General features: G+C 43.2%; 1 protein-coding gene across 1 annotated transcript in view; it reads left to right on the forward strand.

The window, feature by feature from the left end:
• The window catches only part of atrnl1b (attractin-like 1b), a 264,456-nt gene that overhangs the window by 74,620 nt on the left and 177,203 nt on the right, over positions 1-12,633 (forward strand). The window contains exons 22-23 of the mRNA XM_029119865.2: positions 11,461-11,555; positions 12,108-12,186. Coding sequence (XP_028975698.2) covers positions 11,461-11,555; positions 12,108-12,186 — 174 coding nt within the window. The remainder of the gene's footprint in view (positions 1-11,460; positions 11,556-12,107; positions 12,187-12,633) is intronic.

Below are 12,633 nucleotides of genomic sequence, written 5' to 3' on the forward strand. Positions count from 1 at the left end.
TCCCTGTCTGGGACAGGGCTGCCAGGTTCCTCGCAATTTCCAGCTTTTCTCGAAAAAGGCTTTGCCAGTAAATCCACCACCAAATCCATTTCTTTTCCTCCATTGCGCATAAAAAAAACAACAGGGCTCAGTACAAATCTAAACCAAAAAATCTAACTAAAAAAATCAACCTGACGTAAGAAAGTTAAAATAAATCTTAGATGTTCCTACATCACATCCTAACTAGTTTTACCTCTGTTATGTAGCTGGCTCTCTGATCACACCACCTGAAAAATGCACACGTAGGCAACTAGGCAAGCTAAAACGCTGCTATGTGTCAAAAAATAGGCTCATCATGACAAACTCAAAATGTGATTAATTGAAGAATATGAAAATCAACAACATCCTCCCCTTTAGGCTTGGGGTTTCACCTAGAGACAGCATGTGGAAAATCTGATTTATCTGATTGGATAAAAGCTTTGATTTATCTGAGCTGCACTGGAAACAGCGCAACTGAAGGAGAGAATAGCAATAAAACTACATCAATAGATAGAGGGGGATGAAATTTGTAAAATACATATAGCATTAATGAAAATATATATTCAGTTATAAAATTATTATTTTTTAATTGTGACATCACTAGGCCAGCAAGAAAGGCCTCTGGTTAGCAGAAGTATCTTGTACTGAATAATATTTTTTTATCAAGTCATCAATGTTTTGTGATTATTAGCTACATAAAATGTTTACTAGCATGTCATTAATGATCATTTCTGAAATTTCTGACATAGTTAAAAAATATGACCCAGTTCCCAAGTACCTTACTATTTTGTTCAATTGCATTATATTTGTTTTTTATTGATGTTGCAAATGACATATAGACTAGAGCATTTTACCTACCTTACTTGCCTTCCGGTAAAGAAAAATGACTGATCAACTTAACATTACATGATGTGGTATTTCACAATATGCAACTTGTCTGCTAAAGATTGTTTATCGAAGTCAGATACATGTGACAAATGAGTGACTCAGAGACAAGAACGTAATCCAGATTAGTACTTCCGGTCAGATTGGTGAATCGTGTTGTTCAACCATCTTTGGTCGCAGAGACATTTGGTCCCAGAATCCAGTTGAATGAAAACAAACATGTCTACACACATAGACAGTAATTAGCCAAACAAGCTCAAAATAACCTTCATAAAGGTGTTTTTAACATAATGAAGGCATTATTAACACATAGCGTTGTCTGATATTTTGCATATGTTTTATTGATACAGCAAGTGCAGTGATACTCAGGAAAATACCTTAGAAGGTTGCACAATAAATATTCAGTATACTCTTTAACAGTACTACTTCCCTAAATAATTTCAAAAAATAATTTTAACCAGTTGAAATCAGAATACCGCTCCATATCTAATAAACAACATGGCGTTATGGGCTGCTGTGGTGGCAGTTTATGTTGTCTCCTAATATACAATTCTGGAATTGTCAGTGCATAGGGGGCCTTCAGTGATATTTTAAAACGTAACTGTGAAAAGGTTTAAATCTGTCATTTGATGCTATTAAAGTAGCATTTGAAGCATTTTTCACTCATTCAGAATTGCTGAAAAACTTTTATGCCTGATTTAATGGGTTCCAATTGCAAATATGTTCCTTGGGAGATGGACTTATATAGGTTTTTTCAAGATTCTTTTTTTAACATGGTGAGCGTGGTGAGCTTGCAAATGTGAAAAACCTCAATTGATAAAATCTTTGCAGTAATTTTTTCCATATGGTCCTTGTCAATATACGTACCATGTAGAATTATTATACCATTATCCTTGTAGGAGATGTCTATATATGTGCAAAACCACGCCCCCTCACATGTTCATTGGTCAAAAGCATCCATGTTTTTTGACATAACGGGCTGGCTGATACATCTTTTGAAGACCATGGTCCCTAGATGCCAAATATCAAAGTACGTGAAGATTTTTTTAGTTTTTCAAAAAATCCAAAATGGCGGAAAATCCATCATGGCGGACTTCATGGGTCCCAATGGCAAACATATTCATCATGAGGAAATACACCTATGTGTCAATTTTAAAGACACACAAGGGGTGGGCGTGTTGAGCTTGCAAAAAGTGCATATTTGGAGGCTTGTGACAGCGCCACCATGAGGCCGTCATGAATGCTTACTGCACCAGAAGCTGTGGCCCTTGGCCCTTTACTACCATCAAAAATGTCACCTTTATGCCATTTTATCTCACAGGATTTTGCAAAAAACACTCACCATTGAACTGGTGAAACCCTAATTAATTGGCATTTTATACAAGTTGAAAGTTCTGAAAAACTAAATCAAACTTTTATTGGAAATAACAAAACCTCAAAAGCCTACAAATGTACCTATCATCTTGGGCAGTGAATGTTCAGTATCAACATAATTAAATAATGAATAGCCGTTATCAAAGAACTAAACGTCACAGTAAAATGCCAACTATTCTACTCAATTGGGCTGTTTAATTATGTTGCCACTGGGATGCCCTCCCTCCAATGCCTTTCGGGGGAAGATTCATTGGCTTGTTGTTGTCTCTCTGTTGCACACTTGTGCAATTGGGCTGTACTCTGCTGGCAATACTTGGCCCTCATTCAGGGTGGTTGCGGTTGGTGGGTGTCCCTTTGGTTGATGTGGGTGGATTGATTTCCTGCCTGTTGGGCCTTGTCTGGGGCCTCCCCCGGGTAGGGCCACAGTGTCGCCGGACCCCCCCGTCTCAGTTCCAAGGTCTTACGCTGCTATACTATTGTGCTGGGGGATTGGGTCAGTTCTCCTTCCCCACTACAAATTGTTGTTGAATGCACTTTCTGACTTTTCCTAGTCTCCTCCAGTTTTAAACTTTAGGAGGACATGAGGTCCTGGTCCACACCTGCGGAGTACCTGGTTTGGGGGGCCCGTTGCTGTCCCTGTCCTTGTCCATCTGGTCATACTTTTGACCTAGTCTGAAATTAAATAGACTCTGGATTTAGCCCAGAGAAATGTATTAATTATTCCAATTGGACTCTTAATATCTCACCCGGCACAGCCAGAAGAAGACTGGTCACCCCTCTGAGCCTGTGTCCTCTCTAGGTTTTTTCCTAAAATTCGTCCTTCTTAGGGAGTTTTTCCCCTAGCCACTGAAATTCAACACTACTGTTGTTTGCTCCTTGGGGTTTAAGGCCAGGTGTCTCTGTAAAGCACTTTGTGACAACTGCTGTTGTAAAAAGGTCTTTATAAATACATTTGATTGATTGTTCCCACATACTTTGCACCAGAAGGTCCTAGAAAGTTGCTGCCTCATGTAGGCATGGTGATTTTCCCCCCGGGCGGGGTTACATAATACACCACCAAATAGCCAGTTTTCACTTTGTATTTCTTGGGTCTCCATAGTGAGTGTGTGTTTTGGGAGAAGGGGTGGGTGGTTGGTGATGTGTTCAATGTGTCGCTGGGGTGTGAAATTAAAGTGTTAGCCGTGTATACCTAGTCAATAGGGCATCTAGAGAAGCACAGGTCATTAAGTGGTGACTACCAGATGAAATACATTCTACTGCTTTCTAATAGTACTCATCAACACTGTCATAAATGTTCTTTATTGCAGAATAATGCACCAATAATCTGTTGTATTTGTAAAATGTTCTAGTATATTGTACACCCCCCATGTTTCATATCCATATGGCATATTTTATCAAGTTTTTACCATTTGTTAAGCTATATCAAAATTTTCCAAAGTAATGCAGTTTGTTCTTTTTAATACCCATTATGAGTCTTTTGAGGCAACTGAGTCAATTTGAGTCTTAAAATGCTATAATTTCTCTTTATTATGTAATTTTGTCCCCAATCCATTCCCAAAACAACTCTTGTTTAATTCAGTTTCTACTACTATTGATATCCATCCATCCATCATCTTCCGCTTATCCGGGGCCGGGTCGCGGGGGCAGCAGTCTAAGCAGGGATGCCCAGACTTCCCTCTCCCCAGACACTTCCTCCAGCTCTTCCGGGGGGACACCGAGGCGTTCCCAGGCCAGCCGGGAGACATAGTCCCTCCAGCGTGTCCTAAGTCTTCCCCGGGGTCTCCTCCCGGTGGGACGGGACCGGAACACCTTCCCAGACATAGTCCCTCCAGCGTGTCCTAGGTCTTCCCCGGGGTCTCCTCCCGGTGGGACGGGATTTGCAGGTACTGATTTTCATCCCCACCGCTTCACACTCGACTGCAAACCGTCCCAGTGCATGCTGAAGGTCCTGGTTTAAAGGGGCCAACACGACAACATAATCCGCAAAGAGCAGAGACGAAATCGTGTGGTCCCCAAACCTGACACACTCCGGCCCCTGGCTGCGCCTAGATATTCTGTCCATAAAAATTACGAACAGAACCGGCGACAAAGGGCAGCCCTGCCGGAGTCCAACATGCACAGGGAACAAGTCTGACTTACTGCCGGCAATAAGGGACCAAGCTCCTGCTTCGGTCGTACAGGGACCTGACAGCCCTTAGCAAAGGACCCAGGACCCCATATTCCCGAATCACTCTCCACAGGATGCCACGAGGGACACAGTCGAATGCCTTCTCCAAATCCACAAAACACATGTGGATTGGTTGGGCAAACTCCCACGAACCCTCCAACACCCCGTAGAGGGTATAGAGCTGGTCCAGTGTTCCACGGCCTGGACGAAAACCACACTGTTCCTCCTAAATCCGAGGTTCTACTATCGGCCGTATTCTCCTCTCCAGAACCCTGGCATAGACTTTCCCGGGGAGGCTGAGAAGTGTGATCCCCCTATAGTTGGAACACACCCTCCGGTCCCCCTTCTTAAAAAGAGGGACCACCACCCCGGTCTGCCATCCCAGAGGCACTGTCCCCAACCGCCACGCGATGTTGCACAGGCGTGTCAACCAAGACAGCCCCGCAACATCCAGAGACTTGAGGTACTCAAGGCGGATCTCATCCACCCCCGGTGCCTTGCCACCGAGGAGTTTCTAGACTACCTCTGTGACTTCAGCCCGGGTGATGGACGGGTCCACCTCTGAGCCCTCATTCTCTGCTTCCTCAATGGAAAATGTGACTGCGGGATTGAGGAGATCCTTGAAGTACTCCTTCCACCGCCCGACGACATCCCCAGTTGAGGTCAACAGCTGCCCACCTCTACTGTAAACAGCATTGGTAGGGCCTCTCCTGAGGCGCCGGATGGTTTGCCAGAATCTCCCTCGAGGCCAGCCGATAGTCCTTTTCCATGGCCTCACCGAACTCCTCCCAGGCCCGAGTTTTTGCCTCCACAACCACCCGGGCTGCAGTCCGTTTGGCCTGCCGGTACCCGTCAGCTGCCTCAGGAGTCCCACAAGCCAACCAGGCCTGATAGGACTCCTTCAGCTTGACGGCATCCCTTTCTTCCGGTGTCCACCACCGGGTTCGGGGATTGCCGCCTCGACAGGCACCGGAGACCTTATGGCCACAGCTCTGAGCGGCCGCTTCGACAATGGTGGTGGATAACATGGTCCACTAAGACTCAATATCTCCAGCCTCCCTCAGGATTCAGTCGAAGCTCTGCCGGAGGTGGGAGTTAAAGATCTCTCTGACAGGAGACTCGGCCTGACGTTCCCAGCAGACCCTTACAGTACACTTGGGCCTACCGAGTCTATCCAGCTTCCTCCCCCGCCATCGGATCCAACTCACCACCAGGTGGTGATCAGTTGACAGCTCCACCCCTCTCTTCACCCGAGTGTACAAGACATACGACCTGCGGCCTAGGGTGTCCTGATGCCACGTGCACTGATGGACACCCTTATGCTTGAACATGGTGTTCGTTATGGACAAACTGTGACTAGCACAGAAGTCCAATAACTGAACACCACTCGGGTTCAGATCAGGGGGGCCGTTCCTCCCAATCACGCCCCTCCAGGTGTCACTGTCGTTGCCCACGTGGGCTTTGAAGTCCCCCAGTAGAACGATGGAGTCCCCAGTTGGAGCACTTTCCAGCACCCCTCCCAGAGACTCCAAGAAGGTCGGGTACTCTGCACTGCTGTTCAGCCCGTAGGCACAAACAACAGTGAGAGACCTATCCCGACCCGTCGGCGCCAGGAAACGACCCTCTCGTTCACCGGGGTAAACTCCAACACATGGCGGCAGAGCTGGGGAGCTATAAGGAAACCCACACCAGCCTGTCGCCTCTCACCATGGGCAACTCCAGAGTGATGAAGAGTCCATCCTCTCTCAAGGAGTGTGGTTCCAGAGCCCAAGCCGTGCGTAGAGGTGATCCCGACTACCTCTAGTCGGAACCTCTCAACCTCACGCACGATCTCAGGCTCCTTCCCCGACATTCCACGTCCCTAGAGCTAGTTTCCGTGTCCAGAGATCGGGTTGTCTAAGCCCCTGCCTTCGACTGCCGCCCGATCTTCTTCGCACCGGCCCCTTATGGTCCCTCCCGTGGGTGGTGAGCCCACGGGAAGGCGGCCCCACGTCGCCCATTCGGGCTGAGCCCGGCCGGGCCCCAAGGGGAAAGGCCCGGCCACCAGGCGCTCGCTTACGAGCCCCAACCCCGGGCCTGGCTCCAGGGTGGGGCCCCGGCTGCGCCATACCGGGCGACGTCACGGATCTCAAAATTTTACTCATCATTAAGGGGGTTTTGAACCGCTCTTAGTCTGACCCGTCGCCTAGGACCTGTTTGCCTTGGGAGACCCTACCAGGGGCATATAGCCCCAGACAACATAGCTCCTAACATATACTTCTATTGATATTGCATCTATATTTTAAAGGATCATTTGTTTTAACCTATCCCTCAACTGGACAACCACTGAGAAGCGGGACAGAAAAGGATTAGAAGAGACTTTTAAGACACACGTTTCTTTTATGTGTGCGAAACATGTCATAGAAAAGTCCAGGAGCATTACTCTTATCTTTTCTTATCACATTCCTACTAAGATACAAGTTTTCCAATTCAAATATTTTGTGTTTGTCCGGTAGATTTTGGAAAATCTAAGTCTGATTGTTGTCTATGTTGTGCATTGTTAATCCTCAGTCAAAAGCAAATTATGTGACCATGGTATCAAAGTAACTATAATAATTTGAACCATGTCTTAAAGCTGTATTATATGTCTACATTTACTTTGGTTCGAAACATTGAGTTCTACTTGTGTACAGCCATTAAACTAACCTTATGTGGCATTCATAATTTGTGTTCTTTCTGAATCAATGGATACATGTCCAAAAGGTGTATCTCTCAACTTCAGATTTCAACTTTAATTAATGTGATTAGTTGATATTAAGGATTGCACAGCTGACACAACATTCTGTTTTGTCATGTGGCTGCAACACAGAGAAGCAGTTCAATCAATTAACCAACTATAGTATTATGTGGAGCTAAATGCAAAGGATGTGCTTTGGTTAAATCCTAGGGCTTTATAACACACCTACAGTAGGAGAAACTCTCGTAATTATAATTTCAGGCAAATCAAGATAAGATTTAGCTCTCTTTTACCGTTGAGACCTGTATTACAGCAAAGTAAGATATTTTAAATAATATGATATTATATATCGATATTGAGAAAATAATAAAACTCATGGATAGGAATCACACACATTAAGAAAGTCTTCTGTCATACTGTCTTATGGGCACCAATGCTTAAAGGCTGTGGCACACTGCGGCCATTGTGTACCTGTTGTAACTGGTCTCGATAAATTGCTAGTTGCTAGATGCCGATCAGAAAACAGGCAAGGGAACTACTAGTAATTTGATCGTATCCACAGCAATTCCTGCTGAGAAGTTGTAAATGTGAATGTGACAATCGCTAATCAGTGAGGCCTTTAGTTTACTCTGCAAAGCATTCCAAAAGTATGGGGCATTGTAGTCAAAAGCAGTTGTTCCTATCTCATGTACTAGCATGTCTTTTAAGCATGTCTGAACTTTTCTATATGACAGCCCTAAATAAAAACATTCACAAATGTTTGGCCCTTCCTGTAGAAGCATATTGTCCCTGCCTATAGAAGCATATTGTTGTTTCATCAATGGTAGTAAAATTTTGCTTATTTACCCCACCCAGCCTAAGGCTACATCTTATGGTGTGCTAAATCTTAAAGTCCCATAAGGAATACGAAATGTAGCACTATGTAAGATGACTCTAGGGGACTTTAAACTAACAATAAGCAAACCTTTCATCCACATGCATACCAGACACCCTGCAATGCAAGGACGCCCACAAGGTGCAGGGGAGAGTCTATGAATCGAAATCCGTCATTTGTGACAATTGCCATTGTACCATTGACTGGTTGTGAATGAGACGTGTGTCACTCCAGCAGACAGATTACAACCGGTAGATTGAATAAGAGATGCATTGTTTGAGCCAATGGCCAGGCGTGATTTACATTTTTTGCTGGGGTCTGTTGAAACTGCGGTACGCCACTGGCTACATGAGATATCATTACAACAAGCAGGTGCAGATCCAGGCTCTTAGGGGATTCTGGTGAACACTTTTTAAAAGACCTCTGTTACCAGACTGTGACCCTTATTCATGAAACGTGCGTATGATAACATTTGATCTTAAAATGATCTTACGATCATTTCACTGACATTCATCAATATTATCTTTTTTCGTATCCTTTCAATAACACTCACATCTGGTTGGAGACCGTGTAACACAACGTTAAAAAAATAAGATCATGCTTGTTTCGCAATAAGACATCACTATCACGAAAAACTGTAATCGTAACTGCCTCAGTAACAACAACCACAATTATAATAATAGGTAATATAAGATGATGAGGAATATACAATGGGGCAAAAAATATTTAGTCACCCACCAATTGTGCAAGTTCTCCCACTTAATAAGAGAGAGGCCTGTAATTTTCATCATAGGTACACTTCAACTATGAGAGACAAAATAAGAAAATAAATCCAGAAAATCACATTGTAGGATGTTTAATGAATTTATTGGTCAAGTATTTGGTCGATAACAAAAGTTAATCTCAATACTTTGTTATAAATACTTTGTTGGCAAACGTTTTCTGTAAGTCTTCACAAGGTTTTCACACGCTGTTGCTGGTATTTTGGTCCATTCCTCCATGCAGATCTCCTCTAGAGCAGTGATGTTTTGGGGCTGTCGCTGGGCAACACAGACTTTCAACTCCCTCCAAAGATTTTCTATGGAGTTGAGATCTGGTGAATGGCTAGGCCACTCTAGGAGTTAAAAGTCTTACGAAGCCACTCCTTCGTTGCCCGGGCAGTGTGTTTGGGATCATTGTCATGCTGAAAGACCCAGCCACGTTTCATCTTCAACGCCCTTGCTGATGGAAGGAGGTTTTCACTCAAAATCTCACGATACAGGCCCGATTCATTCTTTCGTTTACACGGATCAGTGGCCCTGGTCCCTTTGAAGAAAAACTGCCCCAAAGCATGATGTTTCCACCCCCATGCTTCACAGTAGGTATGGTGTTCTTTGGATGCAACTCAGCATTTGAGTTTTTACCAAAAAGTTCTATTTTGGTTTCATCTGACCATATGACATTCTCCCAAACCTCTTCTTGACCATCCAAATGCTCTCTAGCAAACCTCAGACGGGCCTGGACATGTACTGGCTTAAGCAGGGGGACACGCCTGGCACTGTGGCGTAGTGTGTTACTGATGGTAGCCTTTGTTACTTTGGTCCCAGCTCTCTGCAGGTCATTCACTAGGTCCCCCCGTGTGGTTCTGGGATTTTTGTTTACCGTTCTTGTGATCATTTTGATCCCACGGCGTGAGATCTTGCGTGGAACCCCAGATCAAGGGAGATTATCAGTGGTCTTGTATTTCTTCCATTTTCTTATTATTGCTCCCACAGTTGATTTCTTCACACCAAGCTGCTTACCTATTGCAGATTCAGTCTTCCCAGCCTGGTGCAGGTCTACAATTTTGTTTCTGGTGTACTTTGACAGCTCTTTGGTCTTGGCCATAGTGGAGTTTGGAGTGTGATTGTTTGAGGTTGTGGACAGGTGTCTTTTATACTGATAAGTTCAAACAGGTGCCATTAATACAGGTAATGAGTGGAGGACAGAAGAGCCTCTTAAATAATTGTTACAGGTCTGTGAGAGCCAGAAATCTTGCTTGTTTGTAGGTGACCAAATACTTATTTTAATGAGGAATTTACCAATAAATTCATTAGAAATCCTACAATGTGATTTTCTGGATTTTTTTTTCTCATTTTGTCTCTCATAGTTGAAGTGTACCTATGATGAAAATTACAGGCCTCATCTTTTTAAGTGGGAGAACTTGCACAATTGGTGGCTGACTAAATACTTTTTTGCACCACTGTAACACAAACAAACATACCACATTATTAAATATTGTAACAATACCAGAGGCTATTATTTATTTAACATTATTCTGCATTTTTTCTCTTATTTCTATTGTTCATGTGTTTGTAAGGTTTGAAATGCCACAAATAAACGTGCTTTTCCTACATCACTCAGGCCGTATCGACTTACTTGAGATGTCGATACATACTTAAGATAATATATGGTTGTTCATTTCGGTGGCAGGCATCTTGATTAGCTAACAGGTCTTAGTGAGAAGTCTAGCAGTTCCCTTAATGATTCCAGAGCTTGCTCTTTTTAAGGACTTTGGCTCTGGGCTGAGATGCGAAAGTGCTCGGCAACTGTGCTGATTTTGTCATGGAGAATGACGTATGGTTAATTTGCTATTTCAGGCTATAATTTGTTCATCTGTCAACCCATAGGTTGCTGATGGACACATCCACATAAATGATGGTGTGTCATATGTAAATAAGGACAGGTGCAGGGTGTTCTCGCATCTACAGCTTTATCTGATTTCTCAAACTGCTATGACATATACACTCATTTCAACAAGGTGTGACAGTTTCGTGGATCAGGGATGAAGTTTCTCCAAATGTTTGTATCTGAGATCTTTTCTGAGAAGGTTTCATGAATCAGGGCCAGTGTTTGGAAGCAGCACAGTAATATCCTTTACCCAAAGCCCAGGTTAAAATAGGGATTTTGCAATAAATTACCATTTTCTATTCCTCTCATTACCATGTCCTATTCCAGACCTGCACTGAGTTTGATAGTGTGAGCAAGCATCTTCCAACACCCGGTTCGGTCCACTCACAGCCCGGGGGTGCCCTCCATAATCTGCGGAACTCTGGAACCCTGGAGATGTCTGCGAAATACCCATATCCACTGATAAGGGTGCCACTAGTTCAGTCTCTAGTGGGTCAAAACTATTTGAGGTTACTTTTTGAAGTTTCTCCTGGGTTGCATGAGTTGAAGTGGGAGATAGAGATGTTTTCTGCTTTTAGAGAAAAAAAAAGATTAGTTTAATACCAAAACACAACAACAAAAATGCATTTGAAATAAATTAAGTAAAAACTATTTTGATTTAACAAGCAAAAATGCATTTTGCAGCTAATTGTGTCTCTGAAGCAATTCAGACGTGACGATGTGGAAGGAACCTATATTAGGTAATGGTTTCCTATATTCTGTGTTTTTGGCCAACAGATAACTTGCTGATAGACTACCAATTCACCTTCAGTCTTCTGCAGGAGGACGACCATCACTACACGGCAATTAACTTCATGGCCACCCCTGAACAGGTGAGCTGGAAGAACTCATTATGTAATGTCAATGTTTTTATTTATTTAACTGGAGAAAAAACATTATGACCCAGATTCTCTTTTACAAGGGAGGCATGGCCGAGGAGGCAGCAGCAATCAATGCATTACAAAATTAAAACGTACAAGGATACAGTTCATCAACTTGATCCAGCCTAAAGAAGGCATTTGCACTTCTCTGGTTATCACGACCTTATGTAGCCAGAATCTGATAAGCCCTGCATGTTTCTAAAAGGTTTCTCTGACAAATTAATTCAAACCTTAATGTTAACCACACTGTTTACATCATGTCTAATCCAAACTTTAAATGAACCACAAAGTCAGGTACCACAGTCTCTGACTTTGAGGCTGTGGTATCTGACTTTGTGGTTATGGAATATCAGTTTGGCTATAGAAGACAGTGACACTTTTCTCTGGTTTCTTTCTTTCCTTCATTCTTTCCTTCTCTTTTTCCTTCTTTATTTCTTTCCAATAGAATAACATGCCTGATAGGATGTTTAGGTGTGTTAATTTGATTAATTTGTTTATTCCTAGACCAACAAGAACTTGGACATGTCTATCAATGCATCCAACAACTTCAATCTCAATATTACCTGGTCCGTGGGCTCAACAGGTAATGTGTGTGCGTGTGTCTGGTCAGTGACGTGCAGTGGGGTCCAAGTCAGGGTAGGCAAATACACAAGGCGTGTAGACAGTCTGCTCACTAGTTGGGGTGAACTCTGTAGTTAACCACAAATCTATTTCTATTAGATTTCATACATGTTTTAAAGGGAACTGTACTATCATTGTCCCAAACATACCTATTTAGACTGTGCTGGTCAATTCCTTGTGCAAAGAAATATTGTACTACATTGATCTCCACATGTTTCCGTAACACAGTTTACCTCTTTCATCAGCATGACTCGCAAATTAAGCAATTGGCCAATTGCTTAAGCAAAACATTTATCATGTCCGCCATCTTGGATATTTTGTACAGTGAAAGTTTAATGAAACCTATAAAAATGTGTTTAAATCAACAATAGCTCTGATTGACCTGGTAATCGGCAAACATGTGTCTTAT

This window comes from Esox lucius, chromosome 5, assembly GCF_011004845.1.
Source record: "Esox lucius isolate fEsoLuc1 chromosome 5, fEsoLuc1.pri, whole genome shotgun sequence".
NCBI classification, from domain to species: Eukaryota; Metazoa; Chordata; class Actinopteri; order Esociformes; family Esocidae; genus Esox; species Esox lucius.